This window comes from Rhinolophus sinicus, chromosome 14 (assembly GCF_057876585.1).
Source record: "Rhinolophus sinicus isolate RSI-liver-muscle chromosome 14, RSI-T2T, whole genome shotgun sequence".
Lineage (NCBI taxonomy): Eukaryota > Metazoa > Chordata > Mammalia > Chiroptera > Rhinolophidae > Rhinolophus > Rhinolophus sinicus.
Genome location: NC_142514.1, coordinates 15,692,962 through 15,714,165, shown reverse-complemented (window position 1 = coordinate 15,714,165; position 21,204 = coordinate 15,692,962). Strand labels below are relative to the sequence as shown.

Sequence of the window (21,204 nt, the reverse complement as noted above, 5' to 3'; positions counted from 1 at the left end):
TATAGGATACGAGCTACCCTTCTTTTCACGTGCCTCTGATTGCTGAGGTTTACTATAAACAATTGCCTCCCCACACCCCACCCTCAGGCACAATTAATCACTTCTTTTGAGCTTCCAATGTATATATACATATATTGGGCAGTAAAATGTGCTAAGCAAAAAATTGGTAAGAAACCAGGGAGCAAAGGGGTGGGTGCTGTGGTAGGTAAGATGGTCAGGGAAGCTTCTTTGCGGTTGGTTTATAATTTGTTCTTCTTTCTGATTCCTTGAAGACAAGGGTGGGGTCTTAAGGATCTCGCTCTAGCTCCTGGCCAGGGCTGGTGCCGCACAGATGTTCCATAGACGGCTACTGAATAAACAAATTTCACCTGGATAAACATACTTTGTGGGGAGGCACTGGGAAGAGAGGCTCTACCCCTTCCCTTGGTGGATAGTCCTGGAGGAAGCAAAGCATTTCTTTCTTTGCCTATACAGTACTCAGGGCCAACAGGGCAGAGATAAGCGACACTCGACTCAATTTGGATCCATTGCCCTGTTTTCCCTGGGTGGAGGGCTGAGCTGAGCCAAGCGCTATTTTTAGGAGGATTCTGCCTGGTGAAACTCACCTTACGTATACATGGGACTTTTCAAAGTGCTTTTGCTGACTTTCTTTGCTGTGAGGTAGGTTGGATTGATGTTCTTTTATTTTTTCCAAGGAAGTAGTAGCTGATGCATAGAAAAATCAGTGGCTTGGCCAAATGGTAGCATTCTTTACCAGCTGGGACCCTGGGCAAGTCGGAGGGTCCCTGTTATCATGAAGGGCCCAAGGTTATCGTGAAGGCTGGACAGAGTGATAGTAGTGGCTACCGTTTGTTGTGACTGATGCGCAAGGCATCCTAAGTGCTTGACCTGCCTGGGGATTTCCACCACGTGATCTTATAGATGAGGAAACCTCAGAGAAGTAATTTGTTTAAGGTCTGGGATCCCTCGAGAAAGCATTACATTAAGTACTTCATATATATTGTCTGTACTATGGTACTGCTCAGTCTGTGGTTGTCCTTTATTTGTTCCCTTTGTACCGTTTTGTTGTTATTGGTCTGTGTATAATATGAGCTCCTCACTTCATAGAAGACGCTTAAGAGTTTGTCGGGAGATGATTTTACACAACGGGAAGACTTCTGGATAGAGAGTCAGGAGACTAAGTTGCTGGAGAAATCACAGTATTTACTTCTGAGTCTCACAGTTCCTTCATTTTTAAAATAAGGGGATTGGGCCAAATAGGTGACTTTATTTTAAATAAAAGCAGTGGAACTATTTCTTTACAGTTTCATGGGGGAAGCTCAATATGTGACGGAGCTAAGATATGTGACGGAGCTTTGGTGCATGTCAGAGGCCCGGGCTGCCCAGACAGCCTCTCTCCGTGCTGCCCCCCATAGGTGACCCCTGAGCACAGGGTGAAAACTAGTGGACTAAATGATCTCTTAGCTACGTTTTGGCTCTGAAATCCCATTCTAAGGAGTGGAAGAAGATCCATTTTCTGCTGCTTCTCCAACACTTGCTCCAGAACGAGAGCTAGATGGCTAGAGCCAGTGGGGTGGTGTTTTTGGTGTTTCCATCCCATGTCCATCGCATAGACCTGAAAGCTAGAGGGACAGTGTCCAACAGAGAAAAGCACTGTGACCGAGGCACTGCAGGTGGCACAGGGCTTGGGATGAGGTCACTGAGCGTTATCACAGGACCTGATGTCTGTGTGGCTGTGTCTGCGCTCGCCAATTGTTCTGTCCTTTGTCATCCACGAGGCGCTGTTGGCATCGTTTTCATTTCCTTCTGTTCATGGTTAGTGCCAAAGGGCTGACCAGCCATTTGGTAAGGAGGGTCTCGTTCAGCCATTTGTTCATCAAATTTCAAGCATTAGTTATATGCCAGGCTTCTTGATGGGTACCGAGACTATGATGGTAAGAATCATGTTGGAGAGACCAAGTGAGTAAATAAAACTTGATACAGTGCTGTGAGTGCTGTGTGGGACCAACACAGCAGACAGTTGGCCCTGGTCTGGCCTTGGCTTTTGGAAAAGAGGCGCTCCAGAAGCTTCCAGGAGGAGGTGTTGTTTAGGGTGGGATTTGAAGAAATAAGGAATTCCCAGTCAGGTTAGTAAAGGCCTGGAGGGGAGAGAGTGCAAGGGTGTGGGTCTGCAAGGGTGCAGGGCTGCTGTGGGCTTTGAAAATGAGGCTGGAGAGAGGCAGGCCAGGCCCTGAGGACGTTCCACGCCAAGTTGGGAGTTTGGACTCGATCCTGAGGCAGCAAGGACGTTTCAATGCTCTTGGGTAGTGATGTGGGATAGATAACTATCTTTCTAGTGAGTATTTGCTGTATATTCACTGGGCTTAGCTTTTTCGTTCCTTGTGCTCTACTGGTTGATTCATGTCAGAGTTTTGAACAGAACATGTAAAATTGGCACCGAGAGCCAAATGAATAAAAAAAAAGCAATGTAATTCCTGGACTCCACTAATTCAGAATTGTAATTTACAATTGTAATGAGGATGTACGAAAGTTTAACATTTCCCTCTTGAAAAAGGGATTTGTTTACGAAAACTAGTATAAACTAGTGTAAGTAAGATTTGTTGAGGGGAATGTTTCAGTTTCGAGTAAGCTGGGTTTTTTTTTTTAAACAGCTTTATTGAGATATAATTTATATATCATAAAGTTCATCTCTTTAAAGAGTACAATTTAATGGCTTTCTAGCATATTTATGAAGATGAGCCATTTACAGCCCTCTGTAGAAGCATATATCGTTTGTCTTCCAGTAACTGCTCTGCCAGTGAGGATTCTTTCTGGATTTACTCATTCAAAGTTGGTTTATGGCCCATACTAGTCTAGTCCCCAACCTCCCATCCTGTGCATAAGTTGGTAAAGGTTTTTTCAGTGTCCCACTAGGCAAAAGTCCACAGAGCAATATTTCTGTACGCGGCTCTCAGCATAGGGGAAGTGGGTGGGTATGAGGGAAAAGGGTTCTGTCTTACAAGAAATATTATGTAAACTTAGGGTTATTTTCCTCTCTGTTTTTGCGAATGAGGAAGCCTGTAGGCTGGGAAAAGGAGGAGGAGACCAAAAGAAGCAAAGACGAGAGGACAGAGAAAGACGCACGCAGGGCAGCCTAGTGCTGGAGGGAGAGATAGCCCGGGAGGGGCAGGATCTCAGAGGCCGAGGGAGGGAGGCTCTGTGTTTCCGACGCCTCCAAAGCCTTGGTGTGTTTTTAAGAGTTGAACTTGGGCGCCATCTGGTGGCTCTAGGCTTAAAGTGCAACCAATGGAAGGGACCTTGGAGTTGGAGGAAAGTGGCATTTGACACCTCAAGTCCCATTTGAGGTTCTCTTTTGCCCTGGGTTTTCTTATGGGATCTTGTTGAGTCCGTTTTTCTCTCACAAATGGCGGCTGTTTTTTCGTACGGCTTAAGCCGTGTTCCCTCCCTCCTTAATCCCTGGTTGTAAATACAATCTTACCAGACTACACCGCTCCAGTCCCCTTACTGTTGCCGTCATCCACTGACCCCCTGGGTCACTGCCCCTAATGTCTCAATGATTTTAGCTTCTCATTTATTATCACTCTTTCCAACGCTAGTTCTGTTCATTTGTGGGGCTTTCAGCCTGCAATTCGTGGTCCTCGCAACACCTTTGCATCTCAGACATTTCTCTCTTCCAATGGCCTTCTTAATGCCCCCTCCCAACTCCCAGCAGTCCCGTGACCATACTTTCGTTTTGTTAACTTTTATTTTTTAATTAAGGCCTTTTTTTTAAAGAGTAGTTTTCTGTTCACAGCCAAATTGAGGAGAAGGTCCAGAGATTTTCCATATTCTCCCTGCCCACCCCCTCCACGGCCTCCTCTATTATGAACCTCCCCCACCAAAATGGTACATTTGTTTGAACCCACATTCACAGCGCATAATCGCCCAAAGTCCATAGTTTACATTAGGGTGCACTCCTGGTGTCAGGTTTGGACCAATGTCTGACAGGCATCTACCATTACAGTGTCAGACCGAGGACTTTCACGGCCCCAAACAGCCTCTGTGCTCCGCCTGCTCACCTTAGTTTCTGACATGATCGATTGCTGCAGCCCCGTGGTAACTGCAGTTCCCTGAAATCCCTCTGATGACCAGCTCCTGTTTTTCTAGCTCATTCCTGCCAGGACCCTGACTCCGGCAACCCTTCAAGCCTCACTGGTCCCTGTAGTTTATTGGTCCTGTTACATTTTCACTGTTCTTCACGTGTTCTTAATGTTCTCCTCTCTCTTTACTGAATGAGCTGAACTTCCCTTGCACGCACCCCAGATTCCCACCTCTTTTGCTGTGTTACACTGACAACGCTCCAATCCTGGTTCAGTCCAGCTCGGCTCTGTCCACTCTGTGCTTTCATCCGGTCAGCTGAACAAGACTGGATAGAAAAGTCCAACCTTGCCGATTAACCATGGATTTTAGGGGGGGCCTTAATATTGCCTGGCAGTCATTTTATATTTCCTATTCATCCTGATGACCATTTCTGAAACCCACATTGTCACTTTATGAAGACCTTGCTTTCTGCATCAGTGAAAAAAGCAAAAACAAAAAAAAGTTCTCAGAAGAGTGCTTTCCTGGACGCCTGCCGTTATGTCTACCATGTTTCCCCAAAAATAAGACCTAGTCAGACAATCAGCTCTAGTGTGTCTTTTGGAGCAAAGATTAATATAAGATCCGGTCTATAATATAAGATTGGGTCTTTGATATGATATAAGATATAATACCAGGTCTTATATTAGTTTTTGCTCCGAAAGATGCATTAAAGCTGATTGTCCGGCTAGGTCTTATTTTCAGGGAAACACGGTACCTTTCCGTCTACCCACTAACTAACACCTGTGTCCACATCCGCTCCCTCCTGCCTGTTACCAAGATGAACTACCGTGTTCTCCAGCCCTGCTGCGTGTACTTGCCTCCAGAGCCCCATTTTGTCTCTTATACCCAAGAACATTGCTCCATCATATTTCCTCCTCTTTTACAAGTTGTCAGTTTTTCCCTTTTTCCTGGATCATACACTATCTGTATGCCAGCATGCTTTCTCCCCGTCTTAGAAGAAAACACCTCTTGACACCACTTCTTCTGTCAGTAGCCTGCCTACTTATTTGCTGTTTTTTTTTTAAGCAGAATTCAAAAATTCATCATAATTTTTATCTCTAATTCATCTCATTTTCTCATGAACTCATTCTAATAAAGCTTTCACCTCTATCCAGAGTTGCACTTGTCGAATTTTGTGTTGTTAACTTCAGTGGCCACCTGTGTCTCTTTGGTGAGGTGTCTGTTAAGGTCTTTGCCCCATTTTTTCATCAGGTTGTTTGTTTTCTTACTGTTGAGTTTTAACAGTTCTTTGTATTTTATGGACAACAGTCCTTTACCAAATATGTCTTTTGCAAATATTTTTTCCCTAGCCAAGTCGCCTGTCTTCTCATGTTCTTGACATGGCCTTTTGTAGAACATGTTTGTAATTTTAATGAAGTTCAGCATCTCAATTACAGTCGTGTCCCCCCCCCCCCCCCCCAATATCTTCAGTTTTGCTTTCTGTGATTTTAGTTATCTGTGGTCAACCAAGTCCAAAAATATTTAATGGAAAATTCCAGAAATAAACAATTCATAAGTTTTAAATTGCGAGCCATTCTGAGTAGCGTGATGAAACCTTGCGCCGTCAGCCTTGTTCTGCTCAGAACGTGAACGTGACTTTGTCCAGCATATCTAGACTGTAGACGCTCTGCCCACCTATTAGTCACTTAGTAACCAACTCAGTTACTAGATCCACTGTAGAGGTATCACAGTTCTGATGTTCACGTCACCCTTATTTTACTTAATAAGTAAGGGCCCCAAAGTGCAAGAGTAGTGATGCTGGCAATTCAGATAAGCCAAAGAGAAGCTGTAAAGTGCTTCCTTTAAGGGAAAAGGTGAAAGTTCTCAATTTAATAAGGAAAGAAAAAAATAATAATATGCTGAGGTTGCTAAGATCTACAGTAAGAACAAATCTTTTATGTGTGAAAAATGCCTAATTTATAAATTAAACTTTATCAGTGTTATGCATGTATAGGAAAAAATATAGTGTCTCTATAGGGTTTGGTACTATCTGTGGTTTCAGGCATGCGCTGAGGGTCTTGGAATATATTTCCCATGAATAAAGGCTGGACTACTGTCTTTCTTTCATGGATCCTGCTCTTGGTGTTACATCTAAATGGTCATGGTTGTACCCAAGGTCATCTAGGATTTCTCCTGTTATCTTCTAGGTGATTTATAGTTTCAGGCTTTACATTTAGGCCTGTGACCCATTTTGAGTTAATATTTGTGTCTAGATTCATGGTTTTCCATGTGGATGTCCATTGGTTCCAGCCTGTTTGTTACGAAGACTATCTTAGCTCCATTGTATTGTCTTGCTTCTTTGTCCAAGATCAGTAGATTGTATTTACATGGGTCTATTTCTGGGCTCTGATTCTGTTCCATTGGTCTTTGTTTGTTCTCTCACCAGTGCGACACTCTCCTGACTACTGTAGCTTTATAGTAAGTCTGAAGTTGGGCGGCATCAGTCCGTCTTGGTTCCTCTCTTTCCATATTGTATTGGCTGTTCTGGGTCTTTTGCCTTTCCATGTAAACTTAAGATTTGTGGATATCCACAAAAAATACCTTGCTGGGATTTTGATTGGTATTGTACTGAATCTATAGGTCAATTTGGGAAGAACTGACATTTGGAAATATTGAGTCTTCCTGTCCATGAACATGGAATATTTCATTTATTCTTTGATTCATCAGAGTTTTATAGTTTTCCTTGTGTAGGTCATGTACATATTTTGTTAGATTTCTACCTACTGGTATGTATTTCATTTTGGGTGGGGTGCTAATGTACATGGCATTGTGTTTTGAATTTCACATTCCACTTGTTCATTGCTGGTGTATGGGAAAGTGATTGACTTTTGTATGTTAACCTTATATTCTGCAACCGTGCTATAATTGCTTGTTAGCTCCAGGAGTATTTTTGTTGATTCATTTGAATTTTCTACGTAGACAATTATGTCATCTGTGAACAAAGAGTTTTATTTCTTCTTTCCCAATCATGCACGTTTTTCTTGTCTTAACTGCATTAGGCAGGACTTCTCGGACGATTGTGAGAAGCAGTGGTGAGACTGGACATCGTTGTCTTGGTCTCGCTCTTAGTGGGAAAGCTTTGAGTGTCCCCCCATTAAAAGTTTTGGTTAGCGGTAGGTTTTTTGTCGATGTTCTTTATCAAGTTGAGGAAGTTCCCCTCTATTCCTAGTGTGCTGAGTTTTTATCATGAATGGGTATTGGATATTGTCGATGCTTTTTGCATCTGTTGATGTGACCATGTGCTTTTTCTTCTTTAGCCTGTTGATGTGATGGGGATTACCTTCACTGATTTTCAAATGTTGAACCAGTCTTGTATACCTGGGATGTATCCCACTTGATAAAATTGTTTTTATACGTGGTTGGATTAGATTTGCTAATATATTTTTTAATATTTTTACATCTGTGTTCATGAGAGATATTGGTCTGTAGTTTTCTTGTAGTAGCTTTGGTTTTGGTATTAAGGTAATGCTGACATAGAATGAGGAAGTATTCCCTCTGCTTTTAACTTTTGGAAGAAAATGTAGAAAATGGGTATAATTTTTCCCTTAAATGTTTGGTACAGTTACCAGTGAACCCATCTAGGTGGACCTGGTGCTTTCTGTTTTTGAAGGTTATTAATTATTGATTCAATTTCTTTAATAGATAGATATAGTCCTATTCAAATTGTCTCTTCTTGTGTAAATTTTGGCAGATTATGTCTTTCAAGGAATTGGTTAATCTGTTAGGTTGGTGCAAAAGTAATTGTAGTTTAAAAAGAAATAAAATATAAAAAAATAAAACAAAAGTAAGTAAAATTTTCCATACTAAAAAGAGTAAAATGAAACATGAATTTTAATGATGTATTTTGTTTAACCTAATAAATCCAAAATACAATTATTTCAACATAAAATCAATATAAAAATTAAAAAAAGTAATTGTGGTTTAAAAGTTTTAAGATAATTGCAAAAAACTCAGTTACGTTTGCACCAATCTAACAGGTTATCAAATTTGTGGAGACATAGAGTTGTTTGTAATATTTTTTAAAATTATCCTTTTAATTTCCATGGGATTTGTAGTGATGTCCCCTCTTTCACTTCTGGTATAATTTGTATCTTTTCTTAGCCTGGCAAGAAGCTTATTTATGTTATGATCTTTACAAAGAACGAGCTTTTGGTTTCATTCATTTTTCTGTATTGATTTTCTGTTTTCAATTTCATTGATTTCTGCTCTAATTTTTATTACTTTTCTCCAGTTTACTTTGGTTTTAATTTGCTCTTCATTTTCTGGTTTCCTAAGACGGAGCTTAGATTAGTGGTTGTAGATACTTGTTCTTTTCTAATATATGCGTTCAAGGCTATAAATTTAACTCCAATAAACATTGCTTTTGCTGTACCCCACAAATTTTGATAAGATTGTATATATTTTTATTTTCATTCAGTGCAAAATATTTTTAAAACTTTCTTGAGATTTCTTCTTTGACCCATGTGTAATTTAAAAGTGTGTTGTTTACTCTCCATGTATTTGGGGATATCCCAGCTATTTTTCTGGTATTGATTTCTAGTTTAATTTCATTGTGGTCTGAGAGCATATAATGTGTTTTATGGCCTAGAATATGGTCTATCTTGGTGACTGTTCCATGTGAACTTGACAAGAATGTGTATTCTGCTGTTGTTTAAGTTGTCTGTACGTTTCCATTATATCGATTGATTGATGGTGGTTTTCATCATCAATATATCCTGATTTTCTGCCTGCTAGCTCTGTCTATTTATGATAGAGGGGTATGGAACTCTCCAGCTGTTGTAGTGGATTCATCTGTTTGTCCTTCAAGTTCTGTCAGTTTCTCTCTCATGTATTTTGATGCTCTGTTGTAAGACATGACTGTTACGTCTTGGAGAAGTGATCCCTTTATCATTACGTTAATGCCCCTCTTTACCCTGGATAACTTCCCTTGCTCTGAGGTTTGCTGAATTTAATGGAGCTGAAATTAATGGAACTATTCCAGCTTTCTTTTGATTAGTGTTAACATGGTATAGCTTTCTCCATTCCTTTACTTTGTAATCTATATGTGTCTTTATGAAAATTTAAAATGGAGTTTGCAGACAACATATAGTTGGGTCTTGATTTTTGATCCATTCTGATAATCTCTCTTTTCATTGGCATATTTAGACTATTGATGTTTAAAGTGATTATATAGTTGGATTAATATTTACCATACTTGTTATACTGTTTGTTGCCCTTGTTTTTTTTCCTATTTTCATCATCTACTCTTTTTTCGCCCTTTGTGGCTTTAATTGAGCATTTTGTATGGTTGCATTTTCTCTCCTTTCTTAGCATATCAAACTATTTTTCAGTGGTAAATTGTTATTTTCTATATCCACTTGTCGAATTTGGGGTAGAGGGAGCAGTTTTCTCTGTGAGCTCAGTTCTCTCATGGATCTAAGATGACTTGGTGATTTCAGTTTTTTTCAGGTTTTTACTTGTAAGGACAAAGCGATGACTTCTAAGCTGCTTACATGGTGGACTAGAAACTGGAAGTTTGCCCTGCCTTCTCTGTGCTTTTTACGTCTTCCCTGCCTTAAGTTATTATTTTTTGGTTATTTTTTATTGTGAAAAATGCATAACATAAAATGTATTATCTTAACCATTTTTAAGTGTACGGCTCAGTAGTGTTAAGTATATATTCACATTCTGCAACCAATCCCTGGAACATTTATCTTGCAGAATTGAAACTCTATTCCTGTTAAACAACAACGCCCATTTCCTTTTCCTCCAGCCACCACCATCCTACTTTGTTTCTATGAGTTTGACTACTCTAGATACGTCATATAAGTGAAATCACACAGTATGTCTTTTGTGACTGGATCATGTCACTTAGCACAGTGTCCTAAAGGTTCATCCATGTTGCAGCATTTGTCAGAATTTTCTTCCTTTTTAAGACAATATTTCATTGTATGGATGTGTATATGTCACATTTTGTGTATCCATTCATCCATTGATGGGCACTTGGGTTTCACTTTTGACTGTTTTGAATCGTGCTGTTATGAACATAGGTTGTGCAGATCTCGCCGAGATCCTGCCTTTAAGTCTTTTGGATAAATACCCAGAAGTGGAATTGCTAAATCCCATGGTAATTCTATGTTTAATGCTTTGAGGAGCTGCCATCGTTTTCCATAGCAGCTGTACCATTTTATTTTCCCACCAACAGTGCACCAGGGTTCCGGATTTTCCACATCCTCACCGACACTTAGTTCTCTTTCCCTGATGATTAGCGGTGGTGTTGAGCATCTTTTAAACATTTTTTGCGGGAAACGAGTAAACTCGGCATATCGCCTCTAGTTGGAACCGGCAAAAATTTTGCAAAGTAAATAAATAGAGACCTCTTTTTAAACTAAAACACTAAAAGTTTCATAGAAAAATATCAAATAGATCGAAAGGTATGAATATTTTACAGAAAGTCTAATTTTGGCGAGAAAATGTCAAAAAAGCCCCGTGTTACGACGCGATTTGGCGGGAAAATGCCCGCTTACAAAGTGTTAATGTACCTGCTGCCATTTGGATGTCATCTTTGGAGAAATTTTTATTCCAGTCCTTTGCTCATTTTTAAATCAGATTATTTTTTGTTTTTAATTGACGTTTTAAAAGGAGTTTGTTATATATTCTACTTATTAGTGCCTTATCAGATACATGAGTAGTATCTATTCTTACTAAGGTCTAAAGTTAATACAATGACTCCATTCTCTTCCCAAAGAATATAATGTTTTACTTGAATTCTGATTTCTGTCTCTGACTTAACATGCGATTGTCCAGTGTTTGTATTAATGGTTCCACTTTAGTTTTATCCTGCCCCTCCCCCAATTGACACTTGCTATTATTTAACTGACTCAGTGTTTGCCTTAGTTTCTTTGCTTACCATTCCTTCTTGCATCTCATGCCTGCCTTAAATGGTCAGTTTGTGTCTTCTGAATAGTTCTTTTAGTGAGGGTCTGTTAATCAACATTTAGCTTTTTATTTTCCTTTTGTGTGTTCTCATCTAGGTGCAGACTGAATTTTGGTTGGGACTTCGCTTCCTGGATTTTCATTCCATATCTTTTATCAACCCTTGAAAATTCTTAGCTAGTAGCTCTGCAAATATTACCTCTCCCCATTCGTCTGTTCCTTCCTTTCGGACCTCTCTTATTTTTCCGTTCACCTTGCCTTCACCTTTCAGTCCTCAGTGCTGCTGCTCTTTGTAACTTGGTATCTTCCCAACCACTACATCCTCATTCGCGTCTATTTGCTATTTTCCTTTCCACTTCCAGCAATTCTGTTTGGTTACTTTAAAAAGTTGTCTGATTTTCGTTGATAGCATCTTGTTATTGTCTCGTTTTTGATTCCGTTTTTTATGACTTTAAATACTGGAATGTATTAATTTGTGGTCTCTAGCCTGTCACACTTGGATTCTTACTGGTGTAAACCTTTATTCAGTCACAATAAAAGATTGGTCCTTATGTATGTGTTTTGTAATTTGGAAATGTAAACTCAGGTTCAGCAGGAACTCAGTAGGGACTCTCTCTTTCCAGAGTATTTTTGTTTACTTCTGGTAGGCTTCCCAGATATATTATCGTTTTTAGGTTAGGTTCTCAGTGAGAGCAAGTCAATACCAGAGCACTCAAGCAGTGTGAACTTGAACTCTGAACTTAAGTGAAGGCCCAAGATGATAAATTCTGGAGGCATACAGTTCTCCCTTTCTTCCCTGATAGGTCGGTCCTGTTACCTCCCAGTGTCAATGAGGTGAGTTTTTTTCACTAGTCTACTTCTTCCCCTACAGTTCTTACTAATCTTAGGGTTGTTTACTGCCTTGTTACCAAGAGCTTTCCATGCATTATCTCAGAACAGTACTGGAGAGAGAGATGGTAGGTATCATTATCCCCATTTTACAGCTAAGTGAAACCGAGGCTGTTTCCTTAGTGATTTATAGAAAGGTTAATGACTTTCCTGAGATTATGCAGGTGGCAAGTGGTAAAGATCTTCTTACAGCCCGCCATGAGAAATGAGGCATTCTTCTGTGTCCTTTTGCCGTGTGCACCGGGGGCATTCTTCATTAGTGAAACTAGACAGCAGCTCATCATCAGCCATAAAGCACCAGTGGTATCCTGCAGGTCTGCGCAAATTCATTCATTCAAAAAATGGGAGCGCTGGCTATGTTTCAGGCACAAGAATTACATGTGGGAGCTCTTTTTACAGCTGGGAGCTGAAGTGCAGACGTTATATTTGCTGCCTGACATGCTTTCTGCTTTCTTTCCGTAGACGGATAATGGTCTCCAGCTGCCAAAGAAGGTTGTGGGCGCCAAGAGAAAGGTAACCATCTCTCAGGCCCTCACAGGGAGCTGGGTGCCTCTAGGAGCCCACACTGGCTGGCAGTAGACATGGCCGAGTTTACAAACTACAAGGATGCCGCCTCCAGCCGCCACCTGCGGTTTAAGCTACAGAGTCTAAGCCGCCGCCTTGACGAGTTGGAGGAAGCCACGAAAAACCTCCAGAAAGCAGAGGACGAGCTCCTGGAGCTCCAGGACAAGGTGGTTCAGGCGGAAGGCAGCAACTCGAGCATGTTGGCCGAGATCGAAGTGCTGCGCCAGCGCGTGCTGAGAATTGAAGGCAAAGACGAGGAAATCAAGAGGGCAGAGGATCTGTGCCAGCTGATGAAGGAGAAGCTGGAAGAGGAGGAAAGCCTCACCCGGGAGCTGAAGTCGGAGATTGAGCGGCTCCAGAAACGAATGGCCGAACTGGAGAAGCTGGAGGAGGCTTTTAGCAGGAGTAAGAATGACTGCACCCAGCTCTGTCTGAGCCTGAATGAGGAGAGAAACCTGACCAAGAAAATCTCCTCTGAGCTGGAAATGCTCAGGGTCAAAGTGAAAGAACTGGAATCTTCTGAGGACCGCCTAGATAAAACTGAGCAGAGTTTAGTGTCCGAGTTGGAAAAGCTGAAATCCTTAACTCTGAGCTTTGTAAGTGAGAGAAAATACTTGAATGAAAAGGAGAAAGAAAATGAGAAATTAATAAAAGAGCTCACTCAGAAACTGGAGCAGAACAAAAAAATGAACCGAGATTATACAAGGAACGCGTCTAATCTCCTGGAAAGGAACGACCTCCGCATTGAGGACGGAATCTCTTCCACACTGCCGTCCAAGGAAGCCAGAAGGAAGGGCACTCTGGACTATCTCAAGCAGGTAGAGAATGAAACAAGAAACAAGTCCGAAAATGAAAAGAACCGCAATCAGGAAGACAACAAGGTCAAAGACCTTAACCAAGAGATTGAGAGACTTAAGACACAGATCAAACATTTTGAATCCCTGGAAGAAGAGCTTAAGAAAATGAGGGCCAAAAATAATGACCTTCAGGATAATTACCTAAGTGAACAAAATAAAAACAAGCTCTTAGCCAGCCAGCTGGAGGAGATAAAGCTACAAATCAAGAAGCAGAAAGAGCTGGAGAACGGGGAGGTGGAAGGGGAAGACGCCTTCCTGCCCAGCAAAGGCAGGCCCGACAGGACTAAGTTCAGAGGCCATGGGACGGAGGCGACTGTGTCCAAGCACACGTCTCGGGAACTGTCCCCTCAGCACAAGCGGGAGAGGCACCGAAACAGGGAGTTTGCTCTCAACAATGAAAACTACTCCCTGAGCAACAGGCAGGGTTCCTCTCCTAGCTTCACCAACAGGAGGGCAGCCAAAGCTCCCAACACGGGGGCAGGTACAGAAACGGGGACTCAGGAGACGAGGAGAACTGAAGACCGATTCGCATCTGGCTCCTTGCAGAGCGAAGGGAAGAGGTCCCGGGAGCAGCCGTCCGTGCTCAGCCGCTACCCGCCAGCTGCTCAGGAGCACAGTAAGGTTTGGAAGGGCACTCCCAAGCCAGGTGCTGAGGGCGGGCTGAGGGGAAGAGTCGAGAAGACGACACGGACATTTAACGATAGCACCCCTGGCCCTGTTCCCAGTGACATAGTGGGCAGAGGCGACAAGGCTTCTGACCCTTCCACGGAGGCCCTCTTTGGCAAGAGGGGGCAGGGGCCCAGCAACGGGAGTCAAGTGACTCAGGCCGCAGACGCCGGCAGTTCCAAGGCTGTTGGAGCTCTAGCCTCGTCTCGAAGACCCTCCTCAGAAGGGCTCTCGAAGGGCAGAAAGGCTGCCGGCGGCTCCGAGGCCGACACCAGTTCCCCAGATGCCAAGGCCGCACTCTTGTCCAAGTATCCTTACAGCTCCAGAAGCCAGGAGAACGTCCTGCAGGGCTTCTCGGCCCCCGGTAAGGAAGGAGGTGATCCACCCGCAGCGGTCGTGCTGGACGACAGCAGCCAGCACGAGGCCCTGAGGTGCCGAGTCATCAGACCCAGTGGCCGAGTGAAGCCAGACTCGGATGACGACATGGACGTGGCATCTCTCGTGACCGCCAAGCTGGTAAACACAACCATCACCCCGGAGCCAGAGCCCAAACAGCCCCACCCTAGAGAAAAGGCCCCATCTCGAGGGGGCCTCCGAACTGCCCTGTTCGAGGGTGATAAAGATGTTGGGACAGAAAATGAATCTGTGAAAGCTGTCAGAGCCTCCACCACTGCTGCGGAGTTCCCAGAGGCCCATGGTCCTGTGGTGAAAAGCCAGCGGCCCTTCAGCCCCAGAGAGGCCTTGCGGTCTAGAGCCGTCATCAAACCTGTCATCATTGATAAGGACGTGAAGAAAATCATGGGAGGCTCTGGACCCGAGGCCACACTGGAGAAACAGACATCGGCCCCCAACCCGGGGCCCAACAAGGTGACGAGCAGCATTACCATCTACCCCTCGGACAGCAGCAGCCCGAGGGCCGCCCCGGGCGAGGCCCTGCGGGAGAGGCACACGTCCACCAGCAACATCCAGGTGGGGCCCCCCGAGCTCACATCGGTCAGCAACCACGTCAGCTCCCCCTTTGAGCTCTCCATTCACAAACACGACATCACCCTGCAGTTCCCAGAAGCTGAGCGAATGGGCGAGGGGCCCCTGAAGAACAGGCCTGAAACAGTGGTCTCCCGGAGCAGCATTATGATCAAGCCGTCGGATCCTGTGGAGAGAAACCACCACGCACCCCCCGCGGAGATAATCAACTGGAAGAGCCATGGCGGCCCTTCCGAAGGGAGCGCTTCCGACGCCAGGCATGTTACTCTGCGGAGCGCCTGGAAGAGGAGACGCGACCTGAACTCTTCAGAAGGCCCCTCCACTCGAATAGGGAAAAGTGTGGAATCTTCCAGTGCCTACACCCAGAGGTCTTCCACAGACTCCTCAGACCTCGAGCAGCCCAGGTCGCACCTCTCTGAGCAGGGCCCTCGAAGGGTAGGAAACGCAGGGGACGCCCCCGAGCTCCCCTCCAGAAGGACCCAAAGTAGCCTCACAGCGTCCGAGATGCTCGCTCGTCGCAGTCGCGGAGGAGACGCTGTCACGGCCGCAGCCTGGAACCACTCGGCAGGCATGGTGAGTCCCACTTCCTTCCCTCGCACTCGCCCTTCCGCTGGCCTTTTCTCTCCTTTCTCCTCTGCGCCCGCTGCCCTGGCCTGCGTGACTCAAGGTTATGGAAGCGGCGGGGATGGGAAACACTGGGCAGTTCAGAGAACTGGGGAAAACAAGGTGAGGTTCCCTTAAAGAATAAAGTACCTTGAAGAAGGTATTTAGTAGAGAGCAGCCTGCGTTTCCAAAATCCTTTCCCTCGTTTGTCTCTTCCATTTGTCTTCCCATGTGAAGGCCACACAGCAAGGCCTCCATTCTCCTGGTGGCCGGAGCAGCAGCTAGAAGCACAAGAGCAGCTGCCGCTGCTGGGAGCTCTGGGTGAAAGGAGGAAGCCTGGTGTCCTTCCGTGGAGCAGAGATGGGAGCCGGGAAATGAGTCCTTGGCTGCCTCAGTTCAGACAGCACATCTCTCGCCAGCGGCAGGCACGTGGGGCACGTAGGGGAGCAGCAGAGCGAGGCTCATGCCTGCTTTATGTGCCTTCTGCCCGAGCCTCACTTCTTTTGCCCCAGACCCCCGTCAAACCCCTTCTGTCAGCCTGAGGGCAGGGCTTGTTCTGTGTGGCTCATTACATGACAGGTAAATCCAGAACCCTGTCCTTATTTGAGGGTCATCGGAAGGGGAAGCTCCTGGGAGTATCTTTTAGATGTGGAGCCTGTGGTGATGAGACATTTTGGATCTAGACAGCATTCCCTTCTTTTAAACCTGAAGAGCCCTGTAAGTCTTTACAGGGTACTTAATACCTGGCAACGCACTTCCCCACCCACTTACCTCATGCAGGCTCTGCAGCCGCCCTGGGGGCAGGTATTCCCATTTTTTCGATGTAGAACCTGAAGGTCAGAGACAGGAAGTGCCGTACCTAAGGCCACCCCAGTGAATTGCTGGAAGAGCCAAGCTTTGAATCCAGGATTCCCATCTCTAAATCCACTTTCCACCCCGCCAGCCTTTCTCTCATACTGTGTTCCTTGATCTGCATTTGCTTGGGAGGGCCAAAGCAAACATTAAAAAGGCAGAAGGCAGACGGCAGACGTCTGGTAGGAGAGCAGTGGAGAGAAAGATGGGTGTTTAGCCCCCGAAGCTTTGGATGTCAGAGGACGAGGCACAGGAAAGGGAAGGCACGGAGCTGTCCTGCTTGTTTCTGCAGCTCCCTGCCTCTCACCGAGGAAGTGGCTCTGCCCCTGGGACGCCTGCAGCTGCATGTGCAGGACTCGGACCGCTGGCTCCTGCTTAGGGGACCCCCGTGCCCCCACTCCTGGCCCTGCACTCTACAGGGACCCCGTTCATTGTGCGTCCCCGTCTCCCCAAGGAGCGCCCAGCAGCTGGTAGTTTGTAGCTGACTCGGGGTTCCAAGGAACTTTCCTGTGGGCCTGTGCCCAGCTCCGAGCCTGTCTTTGCAGTTCCGCTGTGGTCTGTGCTCTCGCCCCCCGACCAGGCTGGAGAGCACCTTGGGGCGGGGAGGGAGGGATGGAGGCTTCATTACTCACGATATTGTCCTCCACAGCTCACTTTTGTCATTTACTGGCACAGGAGGAAGGCGACGACTGCACACTCAGTGTCCACAGGCGACTGCACAACGCCCTGGAACTGCCCGCGAAGCAGGGGCTGTCAGAGCCGGGGCGAGTGCGGCCCGAGGACCGGTTACGGCCCAGCAGGCCCTGCGCCGAGGAAAACTGAGCCGGCGGGGTGAGGTCTTCTGTCTTCTCGGCTCTTCCACCTTCCCGCCCTGCGAAGGATTCAAGGCCAGTGAACCAAGCTCGACAGCAGGCCTTGGCTGGGACCGGCAGAGCCAGGCTGGGGCTCAGGTCATTGTGCCAGTTGGCCAGAGGGGATCAGAAATGACAAGCTGGACAGTCTCCCAGGCCCGGCCTTCCCTGATTGATGCATGAGTCCTCTCTCCTTGTCCCTGTCCCCCAGGTAGGATGGGCCACTCTGGCCCCCAAATGGGGAATGCTATAGAAACCCCTTCTAGACCCACCACACAACAGCAGCCCCTCTGTGTGGTTAACGTTCTGATTTCTTAGTCTCCTCTCCACATCCAGGCCACTTCATCTGCCCTTGGGGCCCAAGTACCTGCACACGACTTACCAGCCATCAGCTCCATGGCGGTGGCTTCCTTTCCTTTCCCTGTTGGTTCCTCAGACTTACAGGAGGTCTGCTGCCTCTCGGGCTGTGGGACTGCCCTGTAGGCTGAAGCTTCTCTGACCGACCCCCTTGCTGACCAGTTCTCTGGGGGCAGAGCACACGGGTACCCACCTGTTGGAATGACACCCTCCCTCCCCCACACCCAGCTCTCTGCTCACCTCCAAAGGCACCTGGCAGTGCACAAGCCTCATGCTCCTCCTTCCCTGGGCACCAATAATGCTGCTGGCCTTGCCTGCTCCTCTCTTGTGGCTGGAGACTGCAGGCTGACGTCGTTTCCACCATCGGAACACTCCTGGACTAAACTGGCCCTGGCCCAGCCTACTCTGCCTTCTGGGAAGCGCCCAGCAAGGGGGAAAGGGGCAGCAGAAGCGACTCCCCTTTACTCAACTCCACAAAGCAATAGCTCCACGAAAGGCATGGACACTGTTCCTCCTCCTTCACTCCCCACGAGGGGGTATCGCACTTTACCAAGCTGATCATTCCTACAGGAGTGGGTCCATGATTTCTGCAAACCAACCGTCATGACGTCATGGGAGGAAAGGCAACACACACCCATCAGAGGACACAGGTTTATACAATTCAAAACGCAGCGAACTTTTCAGGAAGCCACATAAATAAAAACTGATTAGTTTTCATATACCATTCACATGGGGAAGTTAAAAACCATGTGTTCTTGACACTGCTTTTCCTGTAGCATTTTCTTCGTTTAAAGGAGGGATCCCCTTTCAGAGGCTACCTTTATGAAGAGACACTGTTCCTTCATAGTGAGAGAGAGCGTTAGACTAGGAGTCAGGAAAGCTGGATTTTCTTCATGGCTCTGTACCTTCTGTGTGACCTTGGGCAAATTATTGTCTCCTTGGGGCCTCAGTTTCCCTATCTGTAAAATGAGTTCTTTGAAATGGTTTCTGAGGGTCCTCAGTTTGGCATTCTAAGAGTCTTCCCTTCCACTGCTTTTGATTGCTTTCCTGAACTCTTGTTCTTTCCAGTTTTCCACACATTATCGTGTCATGAGGCTGAGCTCCGAGATACTCCCTGGGCCTCATTTTTCCAGCCTGTAAAATGAGGGGGTGAGAGTAGATGCTCTCTGTGGCTGTTTCTGGCACCAGCCTTGCCCGATGCCGCACAGTACCTCCTGGCTTCCAGGCCAGGTACTTTCCGTAACACAAATTGGTGTGTCTCCTGTTCCCATGCTGAGTCATCTTTGCTGCCTCCACTCAGTGTGGGAACCAGCGCCCATCCTGCCTTCGTCTGCATCAGATGTGGCACCTCTGGAGGCTCGGGGAGCACCTACCTTACCTTCAGGGACATAGTTCCACTTTCAGGAGTTTTGCCAATCTAAGGGCATTGTCATGGGCTCGCCTTTCCTTCACATTGCTGCCTCAGATGTTCAACTTCAGATGCTGTTTTCAAAATCTCTTCCTGCTGCTTCTGGGTCACTGGCCAGAAACTAGCTTGCTCACGGCCGCAACGTCTCACTTCCAGCCTCTCTGCCATTGTTCCCTGCTTGGCAAACCTGAGAGCAGAAAAGAAACTGACCTCTGTGGTGGTCAACTGAGAGTGTGGGAGACCAAGTCTGTGGCTCGTCTCTGCTGGTGGAAACAGAAGGGCGCCAAGCCATGCCTACAAAAACCTCGCCAATCATTTCTCGTATTTGGGCGTTGGAGCCCTGGATTCTGGTGCTGTAGCTCCTGGTGCCAAAGTCTGGATCTTTCCACATCTCAGCAGCACCGACATCTGCCACTACCCCAAATGCTCTATGGAAGAGGGACAGCTGTGGTGCCCTCTTGCTGGGGCTACCTTAAAATCTGAGTGCAATAGGGTGTGATTGTAACAGTTATTTCAGGATATTTTCTTTCATCTGCACACTTTCTAGAACCGCTATAAAATAGATTTTTAAAAAGTCATCAGTATTGCAGAAAACAACATTCATAATAGCCAGTGAAGGCTGTAGGCTCAGCTCCCTTGGGCTTCAAATGGCTGGCAAGGAAGGCTGGCTCTGATTCCAAAGTTGGAAGGCACGTTTCTGAAAAGCAAACTAGGTGTGAGCTTCTGGGCCTAGGCAGAGACCTCCAGATAAAGGGGAGACCTGGTAGTTGAAGAGTTGTCTAATCAAGCCAAATATTCCGTCCCAGCCAATAAACCCACTTTTATGACAAGCCTCTCCTGCAGCTTGGTTCTAACTCAATCTTACTGGCAGGTGTGTGGTTGTGAGAAGGTTCCTAGTGGGAACGGGGAACCTAGCACTCCAGAGTTGGTTGGAGGAAGTAGAGCTGGCTAAGTGCTGGGAGCTGGCCTCTTCCAACTGCTGTCGGCTGTCTCTTGCCACTCTGATACTAAAAACCACCAGAGAAAGCTGCAGGGGTGGGGAGCAAAAAGAGCCAAGGCTTCCTTTTGCTTGAGCGGCAATGAAACAGGTCTAGTGTGGGTTGAAGGGCTTTGCAGTGGGGCCGGCCGAGGACTCCACTCTAGCCTTGGCCACAGGCAAGCTTGCACATAAGTCCCTCTCATGGGGTGTGGGAGAGTCTGTAGTGATCTTGGGGTTGTCATCCTGGGGTAGTTTTAGGTCTTTACATTTAGTGGGTTAGTGCCAAGTGCCGCCACTTCCCAGTGAAGGACTAAGGACCCAGCCTGCAGGCCCCAGCTGCCTTTGTTGGTGTTCGACTGCTTTGGAAGAGCTGCTTTTAGGGATTATCTTTTAAATACCCCGAGTGGGGAACAGGGTTCGCCTCAAAGCCTCCCGCCCAAGATCATAGGAAAGGGGCCCTATTTTCCTGCTGCTTCACAGCTCAGAACATGTACTGAATGGAATGTATTTTTAAGAGAATAAAGTCTATTTTTTTGTATTTTAGAGATTGGGAGGGCTAGGGAAGTAGCCCTCAAATAAACTGTACTGCATTTTAGGCCCCTTTGCGAAGGGGTGTCAGTATGTCGGTCAGCACACGTACTTGCTTCGGCGAGTGTTTGGGTCTCACCCCTGCCCCTTCAAGTCTCGGGGCAGCAGCTTCTCCCACATTCCTGCTCCAAGCATGGGACCAAGGAGGCCGGACCCTGTCGATGGAAACCAGGGCAGAGCCAGGAGCAGTGACTCAGGGCTCCTTGGGTGCATGTGTATAGTGGAAGCTGCCTGTCTGCATGTATCCTCTGGCGCCAATGCTGTCTGTCGGCTCTGCAGCACAGTATGCAACCAATAAAGCTCCCTCGTTTCCATGTGCTCTGTGTGTGACTGAGTCAGTGGTGCCATTTTTGTTGATGTCATCTCTGCATACAGCTGTTTTCTTCCCCATGCATTGGTGCAGCTAGTATATTTCACTGCAAGGACTGGAAACATCCGTAGCTGAGGCTTAGGAAAGGACATGCCCTGAACCCGGAACTGAACTGGAGTTAGTCATGTAGCTGCTATTTCATTGCTACATTTTATTTCCAGGCTTGTCCTCACACGAAACAATCTGTCTCAAGGTGCCTATGC

General features: G+C 46.1%; 1 protein-coding gene across 4 annotated transcripts in view; it reads left to right on the top strand.

Moving 5' to 3' along the window:
- Window positions 1–20,949, top strand: part of LUZP1 (leucine zipper protein 1) — a 90,194-nt gene extending 69,245 nt beyond the window's left edge. For all 4 annotated transcript variants that reach the window (XM_088790470.1, XM_088790469.1, XM_088790468.1 and 1 more), the window contains exons 3-4: window positions 12,385–15,566; window positions 17,124–20,949. In XM_088790470.1, the coding sequence (XP_088646596.1) occupies window positions 12,504–15,566; window positions 17,124–17,270 (3,210 nt within the window). In that variant the 5' untranslated portion in view covers window positions 12,385–12,503 and the 3' untranslated portion in view covers window positions 17,271–20,949. The remainder of the gene's footprint in view (window positions 1–12,384; window positions 15,567–17,123) is intronic.
- The last annotated feature ends 255 nt before the right edge of the window (window positions 20,950–21,204 follow it).